Source organism: Lethenteron reissneri, unplaced genomic scaffold, assembly GCF_015708825.2.
Source record: "Lethenteron reissneri isolate LAM-NWPU_2019-01 unplaced genomic scaffold, ASM1570882v1 scaffold_1377, whole genome shotgun sequence".
NCBI classification, from domain to species: Eukaryota; Metazoa; Chordata; class Hyperoartia; order Petromyzontiformes; family Petromyzontidae; genus Lethenteron; species Lethenteron reissneri.
Window position 1 is genome coordinate 5939 of NW_026891088.1, and position 12280 is coordinate 18218.

Consider the following 12280-nt stretch of genomic DNA (forward strand, 5'->3'; position numbering starts at 1 on the left):
AATGTCAGCTCGATTGGATGACGGGAAGTGGGTTAAAAAACGACCGAAACATTTGCACGGTCCTAAGCAAGCAAGCAAGTGAACTTAATATAATGGATTTTAAAAAAACCCACTGCATATATACGCTTAAGACAGTTCCATGAACACTAAGTGTAGACAGGTGTTGTTTCTCTACATCTGCTACCAGCAGCAAAGTCTATAAAACTTTGCAGAATGGAACATGTCACAAATCAACTTTATTTAGGCATTTTTGGGGTTGTTATCAAGTAGGTGAGAGCAGACAGGCCCCGTACAACAATCTTCTGGAGTATGAGAACATCTGATTTTGCAAAAACCTTCCCACTTCGTGTTCATCCTTCCAAAGATGCAAATTTGAAACGATCTTTCAACAGTCGAGCAAATGCAACACAACAAAAAAGCACATTCTCTGAACATGGCTATCTCCTCTGCACGGAAACAAAACGTGTTGTATATTTCAACTCCAGATGACTAAACGGCACGTTTTATCTTTAGACGTGACTTTACCGAAAAAACCAAAGAATAATTCCTGCAGTCACGAAAGCTCCAAAATTAAGAAGGAACAAAACTGACAAGTCATTCACTTCTTTCTTGGAAGAGACAAGTTCCTGCCTTGGGTAGTAAAGCCAAGATGCTGCTTTATATTCTATTGACTGCATTCTGGAAAAAAAAAAACTATGCAAGCAAGCTCAAAGGAATTTCGATTTAAAGCTTTCGTGACTGCAGGGATTCATCTTCTTGGTTCTTTCGGTAAAGTCACGTAGAAGGGAAGTAATAAAATAATAATAAATAAAAACAGACTGTCTTCTCGACAGACCTGTTCTTCACCTGAGGACGGCTGCTTGCGTTGTGGCCGAAACGTCGTGAGAATTAATTTATAAAAAAAAAAGTATTACTATTTATTATTTCCATTCTACGTGACTTTACCGAAAGAACCAAGAAGAAGCTCAAAGGAAGTTATTGAAACTGCGAGTGAAACGACACTAGCTTATCTTCTTGGTTCTTTCGGTAAAGTCACGTAGAAGGAAAATAATAAAATAATAAAAATAAAACATAATAAAATAATTCTCACGACGTTTCGGCCACAACGCAAGCAGCCGCCCTCAGGTGGAGAACAGGTCTGTCGACCGTGACTTTACTGAAAGAACCAAGAAGATGAATCCCTGCAGTCACGAAAGCTTTCAATCGAAAGACACCAGCTTATTTACCCCAAGGGCTTTTCATACAAAGTGCAACCCATGGCCCACACAACCTCCCACCATCATCCATCTATCGCTCACCCCCCTCCTCTCTCACTCCAGCCCCTCTTCTTCTTCGATGTCAGAGCATGAAGACAATCTTGGCATCTTGCTCCTGGGCACCTCCAGGCTGCTACTGCCTCCCCAGCTGCGAGAACGAGGAAAGTCAACGGCTTGGCGAGCGTGCGCTCGCAAATTGTATTTGGCAATGCTGCTTTTGCGATACCGATTGCCGACAGAGGACAGATGACTGCCAGAGGGCCGCAGCGCTGGGAACACTTTGGCACGGATGCCGTCCTTGGTGTCGATGCCGTCATCGTCGTCGTCCTCGGAGCTGAGGTGGACTGTCTCTTCACTGGACGAGCGCTGCAGCGTCGTCTCGCTGGAGATCGTGGTGGACACGCCATGCTCTTCGATTCCACTCAATAGCAGTCGCTTTTTGGCTTCTGGGACTCCCAGTTCATCCAAGTCCTAAAATCCAGCGAAATACAAAAAATATGCACACACACACACCAACTTGTGTTCAGCGATACAACATTGATAATTGGCTTTTTACCCTTCTATCTGGCAACAAAACTGACACCTTTTTACAAGGAGTCATGTTTGCATAGACCGCAATACCTTGCAGTCATAATACAAACAAAAGACATAACTCTGATAATGTATGCACTGTCCCTGAAGTTGATTGGTCCACACCCGAGACAAGTATTGTGGTCTATACAAACATGACTCCTTGTAAAAAGGTGTCATTTTGTTGCCAGATAGAAGGGTAAAAAAACAATTATGATATTTTTACTGGCAAATGAGGTTCCCATAGTGTACGATACAACATTCTTCAAATTTCTGACGACGTGTATTCCTCAGAGCAATTAATGTACAAAATCAGTCGGTATTACCGGTAGGAACCACCTGGTTCCACCAGCCCACAGGGGATGATTGTGTCTGTCCATCGTGCATCCAAAAATGGGAGGGGTGGGGCTGGGTGGGGAGGGGAGGGTGGGGAGGGGCTGGGTGGGGAGGGGAGGGTGGGGAGGGGCTGGGTGGGGAGGGTGGGGTGGGGCTGGGTGGGGAGGGGCTGGTCACCCCGTGGTGCCCTTATAAAACTCAACGTTTAACCTACTCACGACGGCTTGTGCCCGGCCCTCACAGTTGGCCATTGACCGAGCAACCCAACGTTCCTACCCGCTCCCTCCGCAGGAGGAATGTGTTTTATTTGTACCCACTACTGGATCAGGACTCCTCAGCCTCCTCACTCGAGCTATGTGACGATCCATCTATCAACTACACACGAACTAATCTCACAACTCGAATCTCTGTGGTGGTCATCCTCTTGGTGATGTGTGCTCTACTTTGGATGCCACTCCAATGCAGTCCAGTGATGTTCCCTTGCCGAAGCCCATCTACTTTTTTGCAGTTGTCAATGTTTCTTATTTGCATGTTTCGGTATCCACGTGTAATGGGTTCCGGAGACACTTGTAGAGGTAACTTCTTTATTACAATACAACACTCCAACAGTCCTGATACTCTGTTACAGCCTAGGTACACAGCCTAGGTACACAGCCTAGGTAGACAGTCTAGGTACACAGCCTAGCGACACAGCCTAGGTACACAGCCTAGATACACAGCCTAGGTAGACAGCCTAGGTACACAGCCTAGGTACACAGCCTAGGTACACTGCCTAGGTACACTACTCTGGCTATGCTCTGGGGTCCTCCGGCTACAATCCCCCTAGGGGAGGCTACCTGACCCGACCCAGCCAAGGTCCGACCCAGCCAAGGTGCGGGTCTGGACTCTGGCTTCCTCGGAACTCGCCCTCACAAGGACGTAGAGCCGGGAGTCCCAGAGTCCCACCACTGGCCCTCACAGCGTCCCGGCCCTTACAAGGACAAGCGGGACGAGGGGGTACAGGGTCCTAAGCTGGCTGGCGGGTCTTGACCTGCGACTGGCCCTGATCGGCCAGGGAGCTGCCCTTTTATGCCTCGTGCCCAACGAGGGGTGGGGTTGTGTGCGCCCCCAGGTATCCCACAGAGCACACACAGCCCCCCCCTGGTGGCACCAAGGGGCTTAGCTGTCTGGGGTGCCTGGGATCCTAGCGCCTGCCGCCAAGGGCTTCTCTGCCTAGGGTCCCAGAGCCCCCTCTTGTGGCACTACAATCCTCACTACTCACCACTCACCCTCACCACTCACCCTCACCACTCAGCACTCACGCTCACCCCTCTCCCTCACCACTCACCCCTCTCCCTCACCACTCACGCTCACCACTCACCCTCACCACTCACCCTCACCACTCACCCTCACCTACACACGCATTAACTCTTTACAAGTTTAATTCCAACCTTCCATCTTCTCCAAGCTTCTTTGTGCATTTTTTTATGTTGCAGAAAAACTTAGAAATAAATCCCAATCCTGTATTCGTTAAAAAACACGCGTAGTTTGCGTGAAAGCGTCCGTAGGAACTTGCCTGCAGAGTGACGTTCATCAGCTGTTGGACACTCGACAATCCACGTGAAGTGAAATTCTCCAAAAACTCCAAGCAGTCTATTTGTTTCAGGAAGCTTGAGACACAAAAAACAACACACACACAAGGCTCCAAAATGTTAATACCAAATACAAGAAGCACGAAAAGTACTTTGTACGGCTGAATTACATTAACTTGCACATTTTTACTCCGTAAACATTGCGATTAGAAATAACATGTGAAGCAACACTTACATTGCTTGTACTGTATATCCCTATGGAAAATAATGACTTTTTTTTATTGGAAATCCAAGTGCAAAAATCAGCCCAAACTGCATTACGAACTTTGCTTTTCGATTTAAAGCTTTCGTGACTGCAGGGATTCATCTTCTTGGTTCTATCGGTAAAGTCTCGTAGAAGGGAAGTAATAAAATAAACAATAAAATAATAAAAATAAAACATAATAAAATAATTCTCACGACGTTACGGCTGCTTGCGTTGTGGCTGAAACGTCGTGAGAATTATTTTATCATGTATATATTATATTATTATGTTTTATTTTTATTATTTTATTACTTCCCTTATACGTGACTTTACCGAAAGAACCAAGAAGATGAACTTTGCTTTGTTTTAATTCACCCACCGACTTAAGTATTGTAGTCGAGTATACACCGATCAAACTAAACACTTGAAGAACCCAGACTCGTATATAATAAAGGAGTGTTATAAACACTGCAAGTCAACTAAAAATATCTAATGCAGTGTAGAGTGCTCATCAGAATATCCGAGGCCGATACCGACCCACCTACCCAGTGACTAGGGAAGATGTTGCAGTGTAGAATACGTCAAGGATAAGCCATTTAAATAAAGCAGTGATACATCATGAAAAAGAATGGAGCGTGCAGACGCAACAGTAGAAAAGGTTTAGTAGTACAGTGCATATTATCATTATCAGAGTTGCTTTTTTTGTTGGCATTTTTGACTACTTGCGTTGTGGTCATTGCAAACATGATGCCTTGTATAAAGGTGTCAGTTTTTGTACCAGTTGAAAGGGTAAAAACCTATCACTATATTTTGCCACTGCTAAAAGAGATGTCTCAAGGTGTATGATGCCTTGTATAAAGGTGTCAGTTTTGTACCAGTTGAAAGGGTAAAAACCTATCACTATATTTTGCCACTGGTAAAGGAGATGTCTCAAGGTGTATGATGCCTTGTGTAAAGGTGTCAGTTTTGTACCAGTTTAAAAGGGTAAAAACCTACTACTATATTTTGCCACCGCTAAAAGAGATGTCTCAGAGTAGAAAAGGTTATTTCAGCAAAGAATCCCTTTCATTTATTTGTAATTTTTTTCAGAGCGTGAATGATGACGATCTTCTTGCTTCTTTCGGTAAAGTCACGTAGAAGGAAAGCAACATTATTATATTATTTTAATATATTATTATATTATTTTATTATGTTTTATTTTTATTATTCTATTACTTCCCTTCTACGTGGTGACTTTACCGAAAAAACCAAGAAGATGAATCCCTGCAGTCACGAAAGCTTTAAATCAAAAAATGACGACGATGTTCAAAGGTGGCGACGATGATGCACCTAAAGGGCACTTACTTGTAAAGAGCGTTGCCAGGCTTGCCGCTGTCCGGCAGGGTTCCAAGCCGGGCCCGTGGGTTGTCTCCGTCCGGTGGCCGTGGGGGACCATTGGATCCACTCGCTTCACCCGTCACAACATCCTGTGCAACGCCTGCAACCAGTGGATGAGCATTCGCAATAAAACCATTTACACCTCAACACATATACGAGTAATATTGAATTCATCCTCTTGGTTCTTTCGGTAAAGTCATCACGTAGAAGGGAAGTAATAAAATAATAAAAATCATAAAATAATTCTAACGACGTTTCGGCCACAACGCAAGCAGCCGTCTTCAGGTGGAGAACAGGTGTGTCGGAAAGACAGCGTCTGACAGACCTGTTCTTCACCTGAGGACGGCTGCTTGCGTTGTGGCCGAAACGTCGTGAGAATTGTATTTTATCGTGTTTATTTTTATTATTTTATTACTTCCCTTCTACGTGGCGACTTTACCGAAAGAACCAAGAAGAGTGCGTATCACTTTGTGGCAAATTATGTCACGTCTTTCAATTCTACCGCGTGCCGCCACGTTCCGTACAGAGAAATGTGCTGCGCCGAGCAGGGAGAGCTTGCGTCACCTGATGAGGAACCTTCGCCCGCACTGGAGGGTCCCTGGCTGCCGGCCAAGACTTCCTGTGAACACTCGCTGCCGTGTCGGCTGAGGTTGGACGGCCTGCCACGCAATTCCGTCACGTATCTGGGAGGGAGAAAAAACCCAAAAAATTAACCCTCTTGATGTGCAAATTATTTTGTCAAGGCGCCCTTCCCCCCCTTCCAACCCAGCGTATATACATGCTCCAAGCGCGTGTGCTGTTTCATTCAGACGCTGTCGCCTCGACAGACCTGTTCTTCACCTGAGGACGGCTGCTTGCGTTGTGGCCGAAACGTCGTGAGAATTATTATTTTTTATCATTTTATTACTTCCCTTCTGTTGCTACCATTTAATTACAGCAGCAATCGGGAACTTCTCTCGCAAGAGCAACGATTGTCTATTTCGTGTTCACGTACTGTTGTTGCTGCAGGTTGCGCAACACATTGGCATCCGTGGGCAGCGTTCGGATTAGCTCCAGGTTTTCCTTGATTTTCTTTAATATTTCAAAATGTTCTCTCCCATGCACCTACATACATACAGACCGCAGAGCAAATTCTTTCAAACATGAAATGCTTATTGTGACATGTGATTGCGAGGAATTTAAACGAAAGCAGGTAACTTACCAGGAGGCGAAATATGTCTTCTTGGTCGGATGGCCAATTGCTGCCACAGTTGCTTGCAGTCATCAGCATGTCGTGCACCACTTTCACGCAGCCTGAGGATTTGGTTAAGTGGCAAAAGCGGACAGGTAAGGCGAGTACACGCAGGGACAATTTCTTTCAGAATAATACATTGAAATGATGTCATCATGGGACCTCCTTTGCCAGTACCAAAATATACTAATAGGTTTTTCTCCTTTTTTCTGGCAACAAAACTGATACCTTTTGCAAGGAATCATACTTACATTAACCACAATACTTGCAGTCAAATGCAAACAAAAAACAATACTCTGATAATTTATGCATTGTCTTTGAAACTGATTGGTCCACACCAGAGACAGCTTTCTTTAGAGCCTAGTCTCATATGGTGTTCGACCAGATGACGCCAAAAGGCGTCATCATGGGACCTCCTTTGCCAGTACCAAAATATACTCATAGGGGTTTTCACCTTTTTTCTGGCAACAAAACTGACACCTTTTGCAAGGAATCATACTTACATTAACCACAATACTTGGCGTCATCTGGTCGAAAACCATATGAGACGAGGCTCTAAAGAAAGCTGTCTCTGGTGTGGACCAATCAGTTTCAAAAACAATGCAAATTATCAGAGTTGTTTTTGTTTGCATTTGACTGCAAGTATTGTGGTTAATGTAAGCATTATTCCTTGCAAAAGGTGTCAGTTTTGTTGCCAGAAAAAAGGGGAAAACCCCTATTAGTGAAATTATATAATTTACAAAAACCTCAAATGTGTCTTAATAGCTAGACAGCACGTGTGTGTGAACAAGGGGCAGTCAAAGTGATCACCTTGGGAGTTCGTATCAGAAGCCGCCTCTCCACTCGCTCGCTGACTGCTGCCAGGACACCTTAGGCACTTGTGGGGTGTGCTCAACTGGCTGAGCCTGTGGAGACTGACAAGTCTGGGTTGCTGCCTCTGCCAAGGCAGGAGGATACTGCTGCACAGACTGAGCTGCATTCTGCATGGTGAGTGAAGGAGCCTTCCGATTGTTTGGAGACTGCTGCTGCTGCTGCAGCTCCTCACCGTCCTGATGCATGCACTGCTCGTCCATTTTGATATCTTGGAGATTTGAAGCTTTCGCGACTGCAAGGATTCATACTCGGTACAGTCACCGTGTAGGTAAAAAATGAAATTAAAATAAAAGAATAAAAATCACAAATCCTGCATAAATCACAAATCCTGCATAATGCACGGGCATAAGTAGTACTATTCACTTACCTGCATTTCCCATATCCCTCCCTTTGATGCTGCTAATCCTGCATAATGCACGGGCATAAGTAGTACTAATCACATTCCTGCATTTCCCATGAATATGCTAAATTCCTCTTGATATGCAAATTATTTTGTCGAAGCGCCCTTTCCCCCCCTCCCAACCCAGCTTATATATATGCTCCAAGCTCGTGTGCTGTTTCATTCAGACGCTGTCTCCTCGACAGACCTGGTTTTCACCTGAGGACGGCTGCTTGCGTTGTGGCCGAAACGTCGTGAAAATTATTTATATTATTTTTATTATTTTATTACTTCCCTTCTACGTGACGACTTGACCGAAAGAACCAAGAAAAATAGAAAAATCACAACGTTTCGGAAGCAACACAAGCTTCCGTCTTCAGGTGAAACAGATATTTTGCGGTGACAGTTTCACCTGAAGACGGAAGCTTGTGTTGCTTCCGAAACGTCGTGATTTTATTCTTTTTTTTAATTAATTTTTATTTCATTCTTCACCTACATTTTTACATCTCTCCCCGGCGAAGCACACACTCGGGTCTCGCAGCAGAATCGGCCCAGTACCTGGCCACTAAAACAAATGGCCAGAAAACAAATGCATAAAACAATTTTTTTATGGGCAGCCATTGTAAGGCATGTCTTTACTTAACCAGCCAAAAGAGAATTTCAAGAAATTACAGGAAAAGATAAAATAGTTTAAAAACATTACAATGTCTCTTCAACCACGACTATAGAGACATGGTAATCGCAATCATTGTACACTTAGACATTTTCAATGTTCAGCCCTATTAAACTTGCAGCAGATATTGTATGTAGCTAGGGTTCTCAAGTTTCGTACATAACAGGATGAATTCCACACCCTCGAAATGGCATTGCTGTTGCATTAGCATCTGTGCCGCCCATTCACTAGACTGACCAATGGCATTGTAGCTAGGTAAATACAACTCTCACAGCAACTGTCATCATCAGAGCCATTAGCGATCCGATTAAAATTCTCACGGCGTTTCGACTGCAACACAAGCAATCATCATCAGGTGTGAAATCCACAGCAAGAAAATTTGAAAAAAATTAACCCGTAAAAACAAAGTTTTTCACTATAAATCCTTTATATGCGTGGCATCGGTTTTATTTTATTATTCATTTCTGTTTTTCTTGAGTAAAAAGTTTCATTTTTATCACATTGCTATTTTAAATTAAATATGAAAAAACATTTTCCTAAAAAAGTTGTCTCGCACAACGAGTGTGTTGCAACATGTCAGCTCGATTGGATCACGGGAAGAGGGTTAAAAAACGACCGAAAGATTTGCACGGTCGTAAGTAAGCGCGCAAGCAAGTGAACTTAATATAAAGGATTTAAAAAGGTAAAATAAAAATGCTCACAACACAAGCAATCGTCATCAGTCGTGAGAATTCCAGCAAGAACCAGCAGCCCTCCCGTGGCCTTGACACACACAAGCTGCTGCTGCTGTTGCCACGTGCTCACGATACCACGTGGACATCGACTCCACAGCTGTGCAACTCACTCGACGTCCCCCCTACGAAACAAAGAAGCAGCGCGGCTGTACCTGGTAAACAACAACAACAACCACAACAACAACTACCACCCCCACAACAACAACCACAACAACCACAAAACGAACGTCTCACCACAGATCAAGATGGCGGCAGCAGCAGCAAAGCCAACCACGTGACCACTTCCTGGCTCCCACGTGGCCGCGTGACGTCACGTCAGCGGGGGGGGGGGGTATCACATGTGAGGGAGGGGGGTCGTGCGAGGGGGTCACGTGAGGGGGGGTATCACGTGCGAGGGGGGGGGTCAGTGTGAGGGGGGGGTCACGTGCGAGGGGGGGGGTCACACGCGAGGGGGGGGGGTCACGTGTGGGGGGGGGTGTCATTGACAGCTAACAATGTCTCTGCTGCAGCAAACCCCCCCTCTCTCTCGACACAGAGGCGTTGGGTCTCTGTGTGTCTCTGTGTGTGTCTCTGTGTGTCTCTGTTGTGTCTCTGTGTATGTGTCGTGTCTCTGTTGTGTGTCTCTGTGTGTCTCTGTGTGTCTCTGTGTGTGTCTCTGTTGTGTGTCTCTGTGTAGTCGTGTCTCTGTTGTGTGTCTCTGTGTGTGTCTCTGTGTGTCTCTGTGTGTGTCTCTGTTGTGTGTCTCTGTGTATGTGTGTCTCTGTGTATGTGTCGTGTCTCTGTTTGTGTGTGTCGTGTCTCTGTTGTGTGTCTCTGTGTGTGTCTCTTGTGTGTCTCTGTGTGTGTCTCTGTTGTGTGTCTCTGTGTATGTGTCGTGTCTCTGTTGTGTGTCTCTGTGTGCTCTGTGTGTGTCTTGTGTGTCTCTGTGTGTGTGTCTGTGTGTGTGTCTCTGTGTGTGTCTCTGTTGTGTGTCGTGTCTCTCTCTGTGTCTCCTCTGTGTCTCTGTGTGTCTCTGTTGTGTGTCTCTGTGTGTGTCTCTGTGTGGTCTCTCTCTGTGTCTCTGTGTGTCTCTGTTGTGTGTCTCTGTGTGTGTCTCTGGTGTGTCTCTCTCTGTCTCTCTGTGTGTCTCTCTGTGTCTCTGTTTGTGTCTCTGTTGTGTGTCTCTCTGTCTCTCTCTCTGTGTCTCTGTGTGTCTCTCTCTGTGTGTATCTCTGTGTCTCTGTTGTGTCTGTGTGTGTCTCTCTCTGTGTCTCTCTCTGTGTGTCTCTGTGTGTCTCTGTTGTGGTCTCTGTTGTGTGTCTCTCTGGTCTCTCTCTCTGTGTCTCTGTGTGTCTCTCTCGTGTGTGTCACTGTGTGTATCTCTGTGTCTCTGTTGTGTGTCTCTGTGTGTGTCTCTCTGTGTGTGTCTCTGTGTGTGTCTCTCTCTGTGTCTATGTTGTGTCTTTGTGTGTGTCTCTCTTGTGTGTCTCTCTCTGTGTGTCTCTGCTGTGTGTCTCTGTTGTGTGTCTCTGTGTGTGTGTCGTGTCTCTGTTTGTCTCTCTCTGTGTCTCTGTGTGTCTCTGTGTGTGTCTCTCTCTGTGTGTCTCTGTTGTGTGTCTCTCTCTGTGTCTATGTTGTGTCTCTGTGTGTGTCTCTGTGTGTGTCTCTCTGTGTGTCTCTCTCTGTGTGTCTCTGTGTGTGTCTCTGTGTGTGTCTCTCTGTGTCTATGGTGTCTCTGTGTGTGTCTCTCTGTGTGTCTCTCTCTGTGTGTCTCTGCTGTGTGTCTCTGTTGTGTGTCTCTGTGTGTGTGTCGTGTCTCTGTTTGTCTCTCTCTGTGTCTCTGTGTGTCTCTGTGTGTCTCTCTCTGTGTGTCTCTGTGTGTGTCTCTCTCTGTGTCTCTGTGTGTCTGTTGTGTCTCTGTGTGTGTCTCTGTGTGTGTCTCTGTGTGTGTCTCTCTGTCTCTCTCTGTGTGTCTCTCTGTGTCTCTGTTGTGTGTCTCTGTTGTGTGTCTCTCTCTGTCTTCTCTCTGTGTCTCTGTGTGTCTCTTCTGTGTGTATCTCTGTGTCTCTGTTGTGTGTCTGTGTGTGGTCTCTCTGTGTGTCTCTGTGTGTCTCTGTTGTGTGTCTCTGTTGTGTGTCTCTCTGTCTCTCTCTCTGTGTGTGTGCTCTCTCTGTGTCACTGTGTGTATCTCTGTGTCTCTGTTGTGTGTCTCTGTGTGTCTCTCTGTGTGTGTCTCTGTGTGTGTCTCTCTCTGTGTCTATGTTGTGTCTCGTGTGTGTCTCTCTCTGGTGTCTCTCTCTGTGTGTCTCTGCGGTGTGTCTCTGTTGTGTGTCTCGTGTGTGTCGTGTCTCTGTTGTCTTCTCTGTGTCTCTGTTGTGTGTCTTGTGTGTCTCTCTCTGTGTGTCTCTGTGGTCTCTGTTGTGTGTCTCTGTGTGTGTCTCTCTGTGTGTGTCTCTGTGTGTGTCTCTCTCTGTGTCTATGTTGTGTCTCTGTGTGTGTCTCTGTGTGTGTCTCTCTGTGTGTCTCTCTCTGTGTGTCTTGTGTGTGTCTCTGGTGTGTCTCTGTGTCTCTGTTGTGTGTCTGTGTATGTGTCGTGTCTCTGTTGTGTGTCTCTGTGTGTCTCTGTGTGTGTCTCTGTTGTGGTCTCGTGTGTGTGTCTGTGTCTCTGTGTGTGTCTCTGTTGTGTGTGTGTCTCTCTCTGTGTCTCTGTGTGTCTCTGTTGTGTGTCTCTGTGTGTGTCTCTGGTGTGTCTCTCTCTGTGTCTCTGTGTCTCTGTTGTGTGTCTCTGTGTGTGTCTCTGTGTGGTCTCTGTGTGTGTCTCTCTGTCTCTCTCTGTGTGTCTCTCTGTGTCTCTGTTGTGTGTCTCTGTTGTGTGTCTCTCTCTGTCTCTCTCTGTGTCTCTCTCTGTGTGTATCTCTGTGTCTCTGTGTGTGTCTCTGTGTGTGTCTCTCTGTGCTCTCTCTGTGTGTCTCTGTGTGTCTCTGTGTGTGTCTCTGTTGTGTGTCTCTCTCTGTGTCTCTCTCTCTCTGTGTCTCTGGTGTCTCTCTCTGTGTGTCA

At 45.7% G+C, this 12280-nt stretch overlaps 1 protein-coding gene across 1 annotated transcript; it reads right to left on the reverse strand.

The window, feature by feature from the left end:
- Positions 1 to 1310: 1310 nt before the first annotated feature.
- Positions 1311 to 7439, reverse strand: LOC133362126 (tumor protein p73-like). The gene is made up of 7 exons (XM_061581080.1): positions 7396 to 7439; positions 6556 to 6647; positions 6349 to 6458; positions 5919 to 6037; positions 5322 to 5454; positions 3718 to 3811; positions 1311 to 1727 (listed from the first exon to the last, which is right to left on the reverse strand). The coding sequence occupies exons 2-7, from the start codon at positions 6622 to 6624 to the stop codon at positions 1311 to 1313; spliced, it is 942 nt and encodes a 313-aa protein (XP_061437064.1). The 5' UTR covers positions 6625 to 6647; positions 7396 to 7439.
- Positions 7440 to 12280: the final 4841 nt, after the last annotated feature.